Genomic DNA, 14186 nt, shown 5'->3' on the forward strand with positions numbered 1-14186 from the left:
AAACCTGGGTTATTCATCCATGAAGTTAATTATTTTTGTGTGTCTTTTGTGTTTTTATGTTTGTTTATTTGTACGTTTATTTATTTGTATTTTTTTTTTTAGTTTGTAACGCCCGCAATTCGCTTGAAACCTGGTGAATCCAGTGATAGTGGCTTTTGCTCATCGCCCGCGCTAACAACACAGGTTCTCATTTTGATTTATTGATTTGTGTTTTCTATTTCACTTGTTGTGTTACCTCATTGCTAATGATAAAATTGTTTCTTTCGATGTAGGCTTCGACTGCAACTAATCAAACACATGCTGTTTCCACTTGGCCGCCACATTCCCAGGATGTTGTTGACACTCTTCCACCGACTGCCGATCGTCCGCATACGATTTCCACCACTTACGAAAAGGGACATCAGCGTCCGCCTCTAACTGTATACACGTTCCAAAATCCAGAGACCATTCACGAGTCAAGCAGCAGTGGCAGTCTTATAACAGCAGCTGCTCCACCGCCTGGAGCTGGAGCAGTTCCTGCTGGAGGAGCTAATCAAAGCAATTCGGGCGGTCAAACGACGCCCGCTCCACAAAAGTCGCCAGCTGCTTCGCTAAGTCGTCCGCCGTTGCCAGTTGTGAGTTAAAAGTGTATATATATGTGCGAGGTGTGTTCCAAAAGTAAGCTGACTATAAGTATATTAATCCAGCAAAGTCAATTCTCGCAGTTATTCGGAGCCTTACCTTGCTTTTTGAACACATCTCGTATATATTTGTGCCTATCTATCTATCTATACATCTAGTGCTTAAGTTATTTCTTATTATCTGTTTGCTGATCCGTTTCAAAACATTCTATATCTATATAGAAGCCGGCACATGTGGTAAGTGGCAGAGGGAGAGAAAGAGAAAGTAGATACCTACGGCGCGCTCTCATTTGCATGCGCTATACCCTGCCCAGCTCACCAGAAACAGTTGCCTTCGCCTCATTTCCGCATCAACTCTTCTAAATATGTATATATCATATTTGATACTTTACTAATCCGTTCTTTCATCAATTATAGCGCTGCTCCTCGTTGGAACGTCCACTGTCCGCGCAGAGCAATCATCGACAGAATAGTGGACAAAACTTGCTGCAGCGCCAGTGCCCCTCACCGATTCCGGCTCATATCACGAAAGGTAAGCTAGGCTCACAATTTATATGTATATATGCCTATACCTTAAGCAGATGTCTATATATGTACATGATTCATTTTGATTTGTCTGTCTGTTTAAATATCTATCTATCTGTATATCTATTGCTATGTAGGTATTTATTTCGTTTAACATTCTTCCCTTACTTGTGGGCAACTAAGATGATCAGGTTACTATAAAGTTTCCATAGGATGAATCAGTATTAAATTGGAAAACTTCTTTTTCAAATTATTTTTAGTTATATGAAAAATGAATTTGAGCTCACATTGGATTAATATATCACAATCTGTTATAGAAACTATTGGTCGTAACAGATTTGTCTTTTAAGACACCTTTAGAAAATTTCTCTTATGCAAGGGTTATTATGTTTTTAACAGTTGAACAATATCTGGTTAAGATCGGATGTATTAAACCAAAACTTAAAATCATAGAAAACTTTTCAGGATCTCTATATGATAGTAAGCATATCATTCTGTATACTTTATCATATATGCTCTATGAAAATATATATATGTTGATTATAGTCTGCTAGGGTATTTGAAACTCGGCACTTGTCGAAGTAAAACTTTATACCTGTTTATTGTGTCTACTATGTTGTGTCCTAGTGTGCACGCCTTTTAATGCCTAATCCATTGAGTCTTTACTAATCAACTCCTTGTGCTTGTCGCCATGCTGCGCTCTCTCTCCCAAACACCATTCGCATGCTTTTCAATGTCACACACACGCACACGCAGAGCTGTCCGCCGCACATCATGCACAGCAGCAACAACAGCAGCAGCAACAGCAAACACAGCAGCAGCAACAGCAACAGCAGACCACGCCCACCTATGTTAACATGTCTGAGCTGGCAGCTATGAAACTAACCAATCAGCAACAACAACAGCAACAGCAGCAATCACAACAGCAACAACAGCAATCAGCAACACCTTTGCTACAGCAACAGAGCAGCATCGATTCAATAAGTTCACAGCACTCTAATGACTCGTCGACCAGCTCACTGCAGCAGCAACTGTTGCACCATCAACAGCAGCAACAGCAGCAGCTAGCACACATGAATCATCATCAGCAACGCGGCACACGCTCCCATTCCATATCGTCGTCGGTGTCCTCGAATACGGCCTCATCGCTGCACTCGCATCCATCGATCGATTCGGCTGTTGTTGGTGCTGCTGCTGCCGCTGCCAGCAACACAACGCCATCGAGCGGCTGTTCGACGCCACAGAATCACTATTCACCATTGTTAACCAACTCACCTACGTCCACCGCTGCAGGTACTCCAAGCAATGGCAGCATTGCCAGCGGCCTGGGCTTTGTCTATCAGATCAGTTCACCAACGCCGCCCGCCAGCGCCGCCACCGAAGTGCTGAAGATAACGGAAGCATCGTCGTCAACCACGCCAGACACCGATGAACGTTCGCGTGCCTCGGTGCTGCAGAAAGCATCGATGTTTGAGAAGCAAGCAGCAGCAGCTGCTGCCCCACCAGCTCCTGTTCCAGCAGCAACAGCTGTGCCAGCGACCACAGGACGACGTGCCGAGGAGCTGCGCGCCGTGGAGCAACATGAAATGGGTAAGTCCTGAAGTCTTGAAGCCAACTGCACAGTCTGCATCCCAATTGTTTGCAATCTGCCCCTCCCACCGTCCACTTTTTGACCCTCCCCGCCTCTCTTGATTTTAAGCATTTCGTGATTTATCATAATAAAAACCTTTTACTTTCTTCCGTTTTCTTTTGGGTTTTTTACGATTCCTCCCTCTGCTCGTTTGATTTTGTCTCCCACCACGCACCATCTCGTTTCGTATACAAAAAAAAAAAAAAAACAAAATATTGCACCACACAACAACAACAACAACAATTCCACCAACCAACAACAACAAATAATTAGACAAATCTTTCGAAGATTCAATACAAGCATTAAATAATTTAATTGGCGAATTAGACTCCTTTCAACGTGAGATCGATGAGGGCAAAGGCAAGCAGCACGGCAGCAACATCAACAATAGCAGCAGCAACAACAACAACAACAACAGCGGTGCCTCCAGCAGCAGCAGCAGCAATGAGAACAACAATACCAATGAGTTGCTGCTGCTGCCCGGCAACAACATCGATTGCTGTGCCATCAGCAATCAAACGAACTCGAGTGGCTGCGGCACCGATATCTCCGACACCACCTCTGAGGATCTAGGTGCGGGGGACGGCGATGCCCAGCGACAACGGCAATTGGGCGCCAGCGACTCGGAGCTCAGTCGCTGCTATGTGAGCGAGACGAGCTCATTGACCGGCGGTCTCTTGGCCGGCGGCTATGAGAATCCCACATTTGCGCACTTTGCCAATCGAGAGGATCGCGATTCGGATATTGCGCCACGGCATGCATATGTCGACTCATGCAGCGACGGCGGCAGTGCAGTCGTTGTCATCTACGATCATCAGATACCCAATACGCCGGACATTGAGTTTGTGAAACAGAATTCGGAGATTGTGCTGTTGCGCACCAAAGATCCGCAGCAACTGCAGATGCACGAGATGCGTGAACTGCAGCAGCTGCCTGACAATCTGGCTGGCTCACCCGAATCGCCGGATGGAATGAGTAGCTCCAACGTCTCGACAGCAACTGTTGCGCCTGCTAAACAGCGGCTCTCCTCGTTTCGTGCTTCCAGCGAGCAGCAACTGCAGCTGCTCGGACGCGCCAGCCCGCACAGAGGTACGGAAAAGTTTAGCCTTAGTCTAGAGCAGCAACAACCACAGCAGCAGCAAGAGCAGCAGCCGTCGCAGCAGTTAGCGAGTGATAGCAGCAACATTGCAGTTCGGCGTCCTTTGCCGCCCAAACCAATTAGCCTGAGTATATTCAATGAAACGGGCAACATCAGCAGCAGCAGCAGCAACAAGCCAGTGATACCTAGAAAATTTGATTTTAAGGCTGACTTAGATGCCAAAATACGCAAACAGAAGCTAAAAGTGCAGCAGCAATTGCAGCAGCAGCAGCAGCAACAACAACACTCACCAACAACATCAGCAACAACCAACAGCACAACAACAGCAAACTGTAATATCACTAAACCGCCTGCCCTTATTGCATCCGCATCCGCCAACAACAACAACATTAATCATAGCAGAACAGCAGCATCTAATCATATTCAATCATACACATCAGCAACATCAACAATAGCAAACACAACAGCAACAAATGCGACAAAGCTGTCATTGCCAACATCAAATACATCAGCTTCATCATCATCTTCATCAACATCAATATCTACATCTACATCAACATCTACATCATTAGCTACATCAGCTGCGCCCGCCTTGTTGCCCACTGTGCCTGCCAAACCAAACGCCAATTCATTTGTGTGCCCCACTGTTAATGCCCATGCCACAATCCCAGCTACAGTAAAGCCCTGCATCACGCCCAGGCCGGCTTCGTTGTCGGGTTCGTTTCGTTTCTTTTATCTTTTTGTTTTTGTTTCTCACTCGCTTTTCTTCTGTTTTCCTCACGATTTAACCCTGGAAATTATTGGTTCTTCTCATTCGATTTCTTTTGGCTTTGGTTTTCTGCAAAAGTTTTTTGTTGTTTTGTTTCCGCTCTAATTTGTGATCTTGTTTTTGTCTTAACCTGGCTTTGGAGGAAGTTCCTAACCAATTTCACTCATCAACTCACACAGCACCATTTACATAAATACAACCACTACTTTATATACCAAGGCTAAGAAAAGAAGGTTCAAATCCTGCAATGGAAGTATGATGCACCACTGTTCAATTTTAGAATAGTTTTGAGATATACAAAATGACGATGCCTACATATCAATGTTAATTGAAATCTCAGAAATATTGAAAGAAAACATATATATTTGGCATGTGGAACGTATTTGAAAACCATGGCAAATTGAGTTTACAGCAGCGGCTGTGGTTTGAGCTCCGTGCCACCTCTTTGATCATAGACTAGGCAAACTAAAACTGAAATTTTTTATTATATCTGAAAATGGAATTTAGATACGCATAAAGAAACCTATTATGGATTTAGGATTTTTGTGGGTTCGAACCCTGGACTACATTTCTCAGATTGTACAGTGAAAATAAAAAACTGAAATTGATTTTTAAAGAACTCGAACCGTTCGCTAACTTTCTGAGAACTTACTAAATACACTTCCATAAAAATTCTGATGTCGATACTAAAAACCAATTGGTATTCTGGAACATATGGTGCACAAATTTACATGGGATTTGAACTATAAGTTTAACGCCCTGGTATATATATATAAAGCTCATTTACACAAAAAAAACTGCACGTTAACTGCGACTAATTGCAACACAGCTTAATACTAAACAATAAATAAATATATATACAGATAAATATCGTAATAATCGCTAGTATTGTGTAATATAATTGGAATTGTTTGTTCTTTAGGCGTCACAAAAAATTTCAAAAAATTGTTGGGAAAATTGTCTAGAAATTTGTAAATTTCGTTATTTTTGGGTGTCGGAAAGTGTATCTAATATTCGAGTTAATGTTGTGACTAGAACTGATATACAGCTCTATATATATATTATGTGTGGTGTGTTCTACTGTGTATATAACATTAATTAACTAAGCTTGAAAGAGTTATTTATGAAAAGGTTCGCTAATATGCCAAAAATTCACAGGAGGAGGAGGAGGCGCAGCAGGAGGATTAGGAGCGGCAGTGGTTGGCTCTACACGCATTGCACGTCGTTCTTCCATTAATCAGGCCAAGCCACCGCCGCCAGTGCGACGCAGTTCCTCAGTGACGCCCAGCGCTAATAACGGGGTAAGTTTAGCTCTAAATTAATAAAAAATAAAAAAAATAATTTTAATAAGCCACTAATTAATTAAGTTAAGTCTTAAGCTTAAGCTAAGTTGAGCGAGAAAATCATTATGCTTAAGTTGAAATTGTTTTAAGCTGCAATTGTAGCTGGAGCAACAGCAACATTAACTCAATTTATTATAAACAATTTATAGAATTAATAATAATTATATATTTAGAGTTGTCTTCGATCCACACTAACTTTGCTCTAAGTTTATTTTTATTTATTGCCCATGAATTTAGCTGCAACAGCAGCAGTTGCAGCTGCTGCAACACAGCTAACAACAGCAACATTTAGATTGAAAATATAAAAATTTATTACTAATATTAAGTTGAGAGTCGTCTACAATCAGCACACTATTTTCTATTATTCCTAAGTTAATTTTTTATTTATTGCTTATGATTTACGTTGCAACAGCAACAGCCCCAGCAGCAATTGTCGCTGCAGCACAGTAACAGCAACATTAGCTGCTCCAGCGAGCATTTGCCACCGCCGCCCGCGTTTATGCTTGAGGCTACAGCGGCGATGCCCAGCTCGGCGCTCAAAGTGTCGGAGACGGTGCGTGCTTTGGCTGCTATGCGGCATCAGCCTGCCTCGCCCGTTGCGCTGCGGCGCATGCAACAGCAACAGCAGCAGCAGCAACAACAACAACATTCTCTACAGCAGGTGTGTGCTCCTATTCTACGGCTTGAACTTTCTGCTTTCTGCACTTTATTTATTTACTTTGATTTCATTTTCATTTTCAATTCACACACCACCAACACCAACACCACAACAACAACAACACATTGCTTGTTTATACACATTAGCCCATGCACAAGCCCTTGCCTAGCTTAGAAGCTGACTATGAGGCTTATTATAATAGCTATATGGAATTGCATGCTTATGCTCAAGCCACAACAACAAATTACACACAGCAGCAACAACATCAGAATCAACAACATCAGCATCAACAGCAGCAGCAACAACGCTTTATTCAACAGCAGCAACATCTTCAGCTACATCAACATCATCAACAACAATTGCCACCTACGCCGCCTCCTTACCAGGCGCCACCTCAGTTAGATGCCGTAAGTGCTAAATACATTGTTGGCCACGCCCACTAAACAACTAAAACAGAGGAGGCAACGCTGCTCAACGTCTACTAAAACATTTTAATTTAGTTTTTAAGTATAACTAAAAACTTAGCTTAGTATAACATGCATAATTAGACATATAACATAGATATAGCTAAACATATTCCCACTTATGACATGCACAGTGAACACTCACTTGAGTGAATATACTTTTACAGTAAAAGCTCTTTAGAGTGAACCTACTAATTCAACTTATGCCTTGAACCTCTTGCAAATGCTTGATATCCATCAGCTCGCAAGTACAGTGGAAGCTCGCTTGAGGGTCGCAACTGTAGCTTTATTTTCATGTACAGTAAAATCATCTAACATAGAGATCCTGCCTATGCCATAAAACCTTTGCAAATGCATTCGCTCCGCCTTCTGCTGCAATTCCCACTCTAGAGCTTTTGCTGTTAATCATCTTGGCTTAGTTATTAATTTATTGTTTACTTTTTTCATTTCTTCTTCTTCACACACACGCATCAGCAGTCATATCGCACCACATCGCCCTGTGCTGCCGGCGCTGGCAGCAGCATCTATGCACAGCCAAAAATTGTGAGCAACATGTCCAGCTTCCGCAGCAGCAGCCCCAGTCCGAATGGCCACGCCCATTCGCTGCCACCGACACAACCGAAGGCCAATCCGAATCTAATTGCACAGCTAAATGCACGACTCAACAGCAAGCAGCAGCAACACCAACAGCAACAACAGCAGCAGCAGCAGCAGCAGCAGCAACATGTTGCTGAGGGCATTTATGGCAATACAATTGGCAACGAATCCATTTACATGCGCAGCGGTTTGTCCATGCAACAGCAACAGCAGCAACAATATGACGGTAAATTTGAACATAAGCTAGCACAACAGCAACATAGAATATATGCAGCATCATCATCATCATCGACGGTGGCTGCAGCTGGTGTTGCTGTCAGCAACAATGCAGCAGCAGCAACTGTTTTAACAGCATCCACATCTAGCAACTCTTTCAATGCTTTGCCACACTTTCCGCTCTCATCATCCACATCATCTTTGCTCTCTAAAGTCAGTTCATTTTCAAATTCATCAACATCATCGCCAACAACAGCAGCAGCAGCCGCAGCAGCAATGACTGCTACCAACAACATGTCTCACTATCAGCCGCCACAAGCGCCTGCAGCAAGCAACAATTATACAAATTCGTTTATCAAAAATACAGCAGCTGCGCAAACAGCAAACATGCGACAACAGCAGCAGCAGCAACATCTGCAACAGCAGCAGCAACAGCAACACTATACTTGCCCGCCACCGCTTGAGGATCCCCCACCGCCGCCCATTTACTCAGCAACAATGCCTAAGAAAATGGCACGCGGCAATGTTGCACATAGCAACAACAGCAACACTAACAGTGGCAGCAACATGTCCAATCATGTGATGACCGCAACGCTGCCCAAAAACATATTGCAACAGCAACGTTTACAACAGCAACAGCAACGTTTGCAACAGCAACAACAACAATATCAACAGCCTTCGGGCCCTGGCATGGGTATGGGCAATGGTCATGCTAATCAACGTGCAGCCATGCCGTTGCCACAGCAACAACAACAGCAGCAGCAGCAACAATTGCAACAGCAACAACGACAGCCACCTTTGCCATCGCGTCATTCCAGCGTGCAGCAAAAGATATTTGTATCAACGAATCCATTTATACAGACCACAGCTGTCAAGCTACACTCGACACCGCCCGCTGCCTCGCCCACTTGTGGCTCACCTGTAGCGCTCGCCAGCATTTATGGCACCACAGCGCGTGGCGGCAGCAGCAGCAGCGCACAGCAGCAACAGCAGCAATATTATCGCGATGTTGCTGGCGGCAATAGCAATGGAGGCGCTGTTTACTATGCGGCTCACAACAATAGCCACGCCCATTCGCACGCCCACGTGCCACATCATTCAAGTGAGCTGCGCGTTTGATATTTGACTTTGATTTGATTGCAGCGCTGTTCATTTTGTATTGTTCTTTATTTTCGTTAATTTCTTTTGCTAATTTGAATTGAATTGCATTTCTAATGCGTCGCCAAATTGCATGTTGCTTTTGTTGTGTTTTTGTTAAGTTTGAGTTGTGATTTATATGAAATATTCCATAAATGGTATCAAGAGAAGGAGTTGAGCCAAACAGCCAAACAGGAAGTGGACAAGGAGAACAATGAAAATATATATACGAAATATCACGACTCTCTCATCTCATTACCTAAAAATCTGATCTGAATGTCATACCAACTCACTGTAAACTTATTTTGATGAGGCTTTAGATATACATCGATGTGCATATACGAGATCTGTTCAATAGTATTGAATATACTTAATTTGCGATACTTTTTGAACGGATCTCGCATAACTAAAACAACTTGCAGTGATAATTTCTAATACATTTTCTATACCTCACATTGTCTGACTTATATTTTAACTCTTTATTTGATTTCTTTCACTTGAATATTATCTTTATATATATATTTTGTTTATCTGCATTATCTGCATTGTTCTTAGTTCGATGTTCAACATTTGCTTAAGCTCTCTCATTCGATTCATAAACCTTGTACATTTCTTAAACGTTTATCAACTCATTCGGTTTTTGCTTCTCTTTTTTATGTGCGCACCCTTTGTGCACCCCACATCATTCATCAATCAATCAATCAATCGATCGAACACCATTTGCTGCTTAGACTATGCCGCTAGCACCAATATCGAAAAGACTGGCAGCATTCGTGCCAAGACCAAGGCTGAATTTCTTGAGAATCTCAATGCCAAGCTGGCCAAACAGGGAATGTCTGGACGTGCATTTGCAGTGCGAAATCTAATCAACAGCAAGGCCCTGGTAAGTAGAGCATCAGTCACATAACACCTGAGGCATTTCCTACACAATTATACTCTATAATATATGTAAAACATATATCATGTACTTTCTCTTAAACATATACTATACGATGATTATACTATACTAAACTAAACTTTTTTAATACCATACACTATGGTAATTCATTCTTCATATATTATCTACTATGGGAGACAATAGCATACTATACTATATCATATACTATAATACATGATTTAATATATATATAGATACTCAACTATATATTATCCTAAACTTTACTATATACTATGCAATACTCTATCTATTAGATACTATTCTCTACTATACAATACTACACTATATACTATCCTATACTATATACTATATCATATACAATATACTATATGCTGTGACTGTGTTGTGCGCCATATTTAGATGTATCAGAATCCGCAAAGTTTGGCGCGCCCCAGTGTTCAATATCGTAGACCACCCACCTATCCCAACACCAACACCAACACCTTTGTCAACAACACCAACACCAATACCAACTCCAATTTCAACAACAATATCAACAGCACTTGTGATGAACAGTGTTAAGGTATTCATTTTGTTTTCGTTTCTTTTGCGTTTTGTGTTCCTAACTAAAAGCCCGAGTTGAAATGCGCATTAACTGCATATAGTGTACTATATGTTTAAATATATAAAAGCTTCAATTGATAGATATATATTAACATAAATAGAGATCTAATTGTTATTCATTTTTACCAAATTCCAGCCGGATCCTCGCATTTGTCATGAGTCGCTGATGGATCAAATAAAACGTGGAGCGACCTTGAAACGCAATCAAAAGATCAACGATCGAAGTGCGCCCAAAATACATTAATTTAATTAAAATAAATAATAATATAGCATGGAAAAATAACTATTGAGGCCTGCTCGACTGCAGAGTTTTATGGCGAGTTTAGTTTGAAACTAAGAAAAGCTCACATTAAATATAAAATATATAACTAAACACACACTCACACACATACATACATTTATGATTACATATATAACTGATAACTGATAACTATGCGTATATAATATATATAAATGATATTTATATCAAAATTGAAACACTTTCAAACAATCTGTAGTGTTTTGTCGTCTCTAAAAATTGATTTTAATTCGAATTTTTCTTACTTTCCTATACCTATATCTACCCTTTATATATATTGTATTCACATCTAAAAAATTTTTGTTAAGTAAAAACAACAAAATTAATTGAAGTGTAAAATGAATAACTTTCGTGGATTATTTTTTTAATTTAAACTCGAATTTATTGTTAGTTGAATTAATATATTATTATTATTATTTATATATTATAATTATTTAATTCCTTGTTTTATGTACATATTCTATATAATTTACATATGACGCCCAATAAATGAAATTGTCGTATCATATATATATACTACATAAAAAATATTCTAAAAATTTCTTCGCACTTATTTTTTTTTTTAGTTTTCTTTTAACTCAAGTCAATTTTAAGATTCTAAATATTTTTAACATATATGAAACATATAGCTATAGAAGCTATATAAATAATTTTAGGCTAAACCATATATAAATAATATATAGAGTTTTTAAAGTCCCAACTGAACTAACATTAACTTGGAATCTTATATGGTAGATATATATGGATTCATATCAATTGAGCATTAAGCTATATGTATTTCTATTGGACTGAACCTTGAATTGTCATTTAAAATGCAACTGAGTAAACTACAAATCTATCATATATATGTATATGCTATATATCATTTGACTTCATATCAGTTACAAGAAATAGATCTGTAAACAAATTTTTAAAACACATTTTATGAAGAGAATAATTGGGTTTTTAAATGCTTGATAAATATATATACCTATATATATACATAGTGAAGCAACTTGTTGATAGCATTTACTATATACAATTTGGGAAGGCTCTAATCTATATTATCTGATACTCGAAAATGTTCTATGGCTAGTTAACAGACTTTTTAAAATATTTACAAAATATTTTGTATATACGCTTTTTAAGGCTTCAAATAATGTAATCGACAACTATATCGATATATCTATATCTTAACCAAAAGAGAGGGCAATAACTAAGCTACAAAAACTTCACTAGTCTTAAAAATTGTGGCAACATATATATACTATATATATTTTTTGGCAAAACATCTCTACTCATGGCATAAACATAAAAGAAGTTAATTAAATAACAATTATTTACAAAAGAAGAAAATAATCTAAATGTTAATCTAAATGTGTTTCTGTGTCAGCTAAAAAGAACAGATAATTACAGAAAGTTCATATATATATATATATATATACAATTTGAATTGGATCGAGTTGTAATGCGTATTTTTGAATTCATTTGCATTTAGGACATGAGCAACAATAATAAAATACAATAAATGTAAAAGCATTGAATGTAAACTATTCAGAAATGGGTTTATTTTGACCAGGGTTTGTCTACAAATATACATCGACACTTGAGACACACGAACATAACCAAATTGAGGCACATCGACGTCCTCAAGCCAAGCTTTGCCTCTTACTAGCACTCAAACAAAAATATTAAACGAATAGTCATTATGAGTGTGACTATTAAATCTCAACATACGTAAGTTAATTTCTTATATTTATATGTATACAGTCAATTGATCTGGTATGACTTGTAGCATCCGTGGACCTCAGAAATATATTTTTACAATAGAATTTATTTGGAGCTTTTGAAAAACAAATCCAATGTATTTTGATAGTAGATCTCTGCGAGCTGCTCCTTGGGCTGCTGTTTGATGCCCGCTATAACCTCGAGAACTTGACTGAAATACAAACAGTTAGTTGAATTTAAGCATAACTTCAGTTCTACAATGTATACTCACCTAATCTGACATGGTTCACTGCGTCCATCAATTAGCGTATCTTTAGTCCATTTCTCCTTCTTCTTGACAGTGGGAAATTTGGTGGTCACATGCTGGTGCCCCGCATGGGTGGGTCGTATGCCACACCAGGGGCAATCTGTTTCCAGCATAATTCGCTCATTAGGCAGCTGCTGCGCTACCTCCAGATTCTCCTTGGTCTTCAATGAGCAGCCATTCAGACCGATATACAGACCACCAAAATCCAATAGGCTCTTCGCCTCTGCCAATGTGCCTGTGAAACTGTGCACAACTCCGCCTCCACAGGTTTCGAGTTTTTCTCGATTACGTTCCAGAATTTTCATAAAATCCTCATGAGCATTTCTCATATGCAGGAAGAGCGGCAATTGAAACTCCTCCGCCAAGCAGAGCTGTTTCTCAAAGTACTCCAACTGTGTTTCCTTTGCGCAGAAATGCAATCGATCATAGTCCAAGCCACATTCACCGACAGCAATTACCTTCTCTGGATTGGCCTTGATTCTCGAACGCAAATCGTTATAGTATTTCGCCGGATCGGATAGAAATTCGCCGCAGCGTGTGGGGTGGGCACCCACTGTTGTGTACAGTCGATCTGCAGAATAGGCAGGGTTAATGTTTAGTTTTATCAATCCTCTATTTAAATTAACTAGCCATCCTTTGCAGCCAGTTCCAGTGATTCATCTACATCTTTAATGCAGCCAGACGTTATAATTATCTTTTGTAAACCATTTTGCCACGCGCGCTCTAATACAATATCCAAGTCTGCTGGATGTTTCGTAGAGCTGCCGTAGCAGCCACGATACATGGAATCTGTTAGATTAGCACCAATATCTATAAAGATCTCATTAGTTTTTTTTATTTTTTTAATATTTGCTTTTACTTGCCAATATATTTTAAGGCCATTCTCAAAAAAGTTTTTGTATGCATTAAAATGTGCTAAAAAATGCCAAATACCGGCATGGTCAGCTGTTGCATTTAAGTAGTTCAACAAATACTCAATATAAAGCGCACTGACTGATGTCGTTTAATCGAACCTTTTTAGATAGACTTACATCAGCGTAATGCAACCAAAAGCTCCTAGATGGCGCACCTGTAACAAGACCGGTTTTATAACAGTCAGCTTTTTGTTCGAAACATTTGGCTTATTTTGCAAAGTAGTACCTCAAACTGGCGACAGATGACTTCTAAGTAGGCGGGTTTTTTAAAAATATTCAGCTGTGTGCGCATAGCAGTTGGTATTGCCACCTGACTCCAAATTACTGCTAGATGTCGCAAGTGTTATTGACGGTTATCGTTTAAAGCTTAGATCTTCAGACTGCCGCTTTAACCTATTTTA

The 14186-nt window shown here is 39.7% G+C and overlaps 2 protein-coding genes across 24 annotated transcripts in view; one reads left to right on the forward strand and one right to left on the reverse strand.

Moving 5' to 3' along the window:
• Nucleotides 1-10970, forward strand: part of LOC111599959 (protein MTSS 1) — a 49669-nt gene extending 38699 nt beyond the window's left edge. Inside the window, exons 7-18 of one of the 23 annotated variants that reach the window (XM_030223902.1) lie at nt 103-183; nt 273-614; nt 843-857; nt 1038-1152; nt 1902-2735; nt 5802-5944; nt 6399-6611; nt 7802-7931; nt 8289-9023; nt 9790-9941; nt 10356-10518; nt 10696-10740. In XM_030223902.1, coding sequence (XP_030079762.1) covers nt 103-183; nt 273-614; nt 843-857; nt 1038-1152; nt 1902-2735; nt 5802-5944; nt 6399-6611; nt 7802-7931; nt 8289-9023; nt 9790-9941; nt 10356-10517 — 2922 coding nt within the window. In that variant the 3' untranslated portion in view covers nt 10518; nt 10696-10740. Of the gene's footprint in view, nt 1-102; nt 184-272; nt 615-842; nt 858-1037; nt 1153-1901; nt 2736-3048; nt 4031-5801; nt 5945-6398; nt 6648-7582; nt 7932-8288; nt 9024-9789; nt 9942-10355; nt 10519-10695 lie in introns of those variants that run through there. The other 22 variants (XM_023315844.2, XM_023315835.2, XM_023315836.2 and 19 more) reach the window with 22 other exon arrangements.
• Nucleotides 10971-12452: 1482 nt separating this feature from the next.
• LOC111599931 (putative deoxyribonuclease TATDN1) lies at nt 12453-13839 on the reverse strand. Its single transcript, XM_023315780.2, has 4 exons — nt 13735-13839; nt 13502-13681; nt 12836-13442; nt 12453-12775 (listed from the first exon to the last, which is right to left on the reverse strand). Exons 1-4 carry the CDS (start codon nt 13775-13777, stop codon nt 12670-12672), a joined length of 936 nt encoding a protein of 311 aa, XP_023171548.2. The 5' UTR covers nt 13778-13839; the 3' UTR covers nt 12453-12669.
• Between the last annotated feature and the right edge of the window lie 347 nt (nt 13840-14186).

This window comes from Drosophila hydei, unplaced genomic scaffold, assembly GCF_003285905.1.
Source record: "Drosophila hydei strain 15085-1641.00,03,60 unplaced genomic scaffold, DhydRS2 tig00000315-arrow-arrow-pilon, whole genome shotgun sequence".
Classification (NCBI taxonomy): domain Eukaryota; kingdom Metazoa; phylum Arthropoda; class Insecta; order Diptera; family Drosophilidae; genus Drosophila; species Drosophila hydei.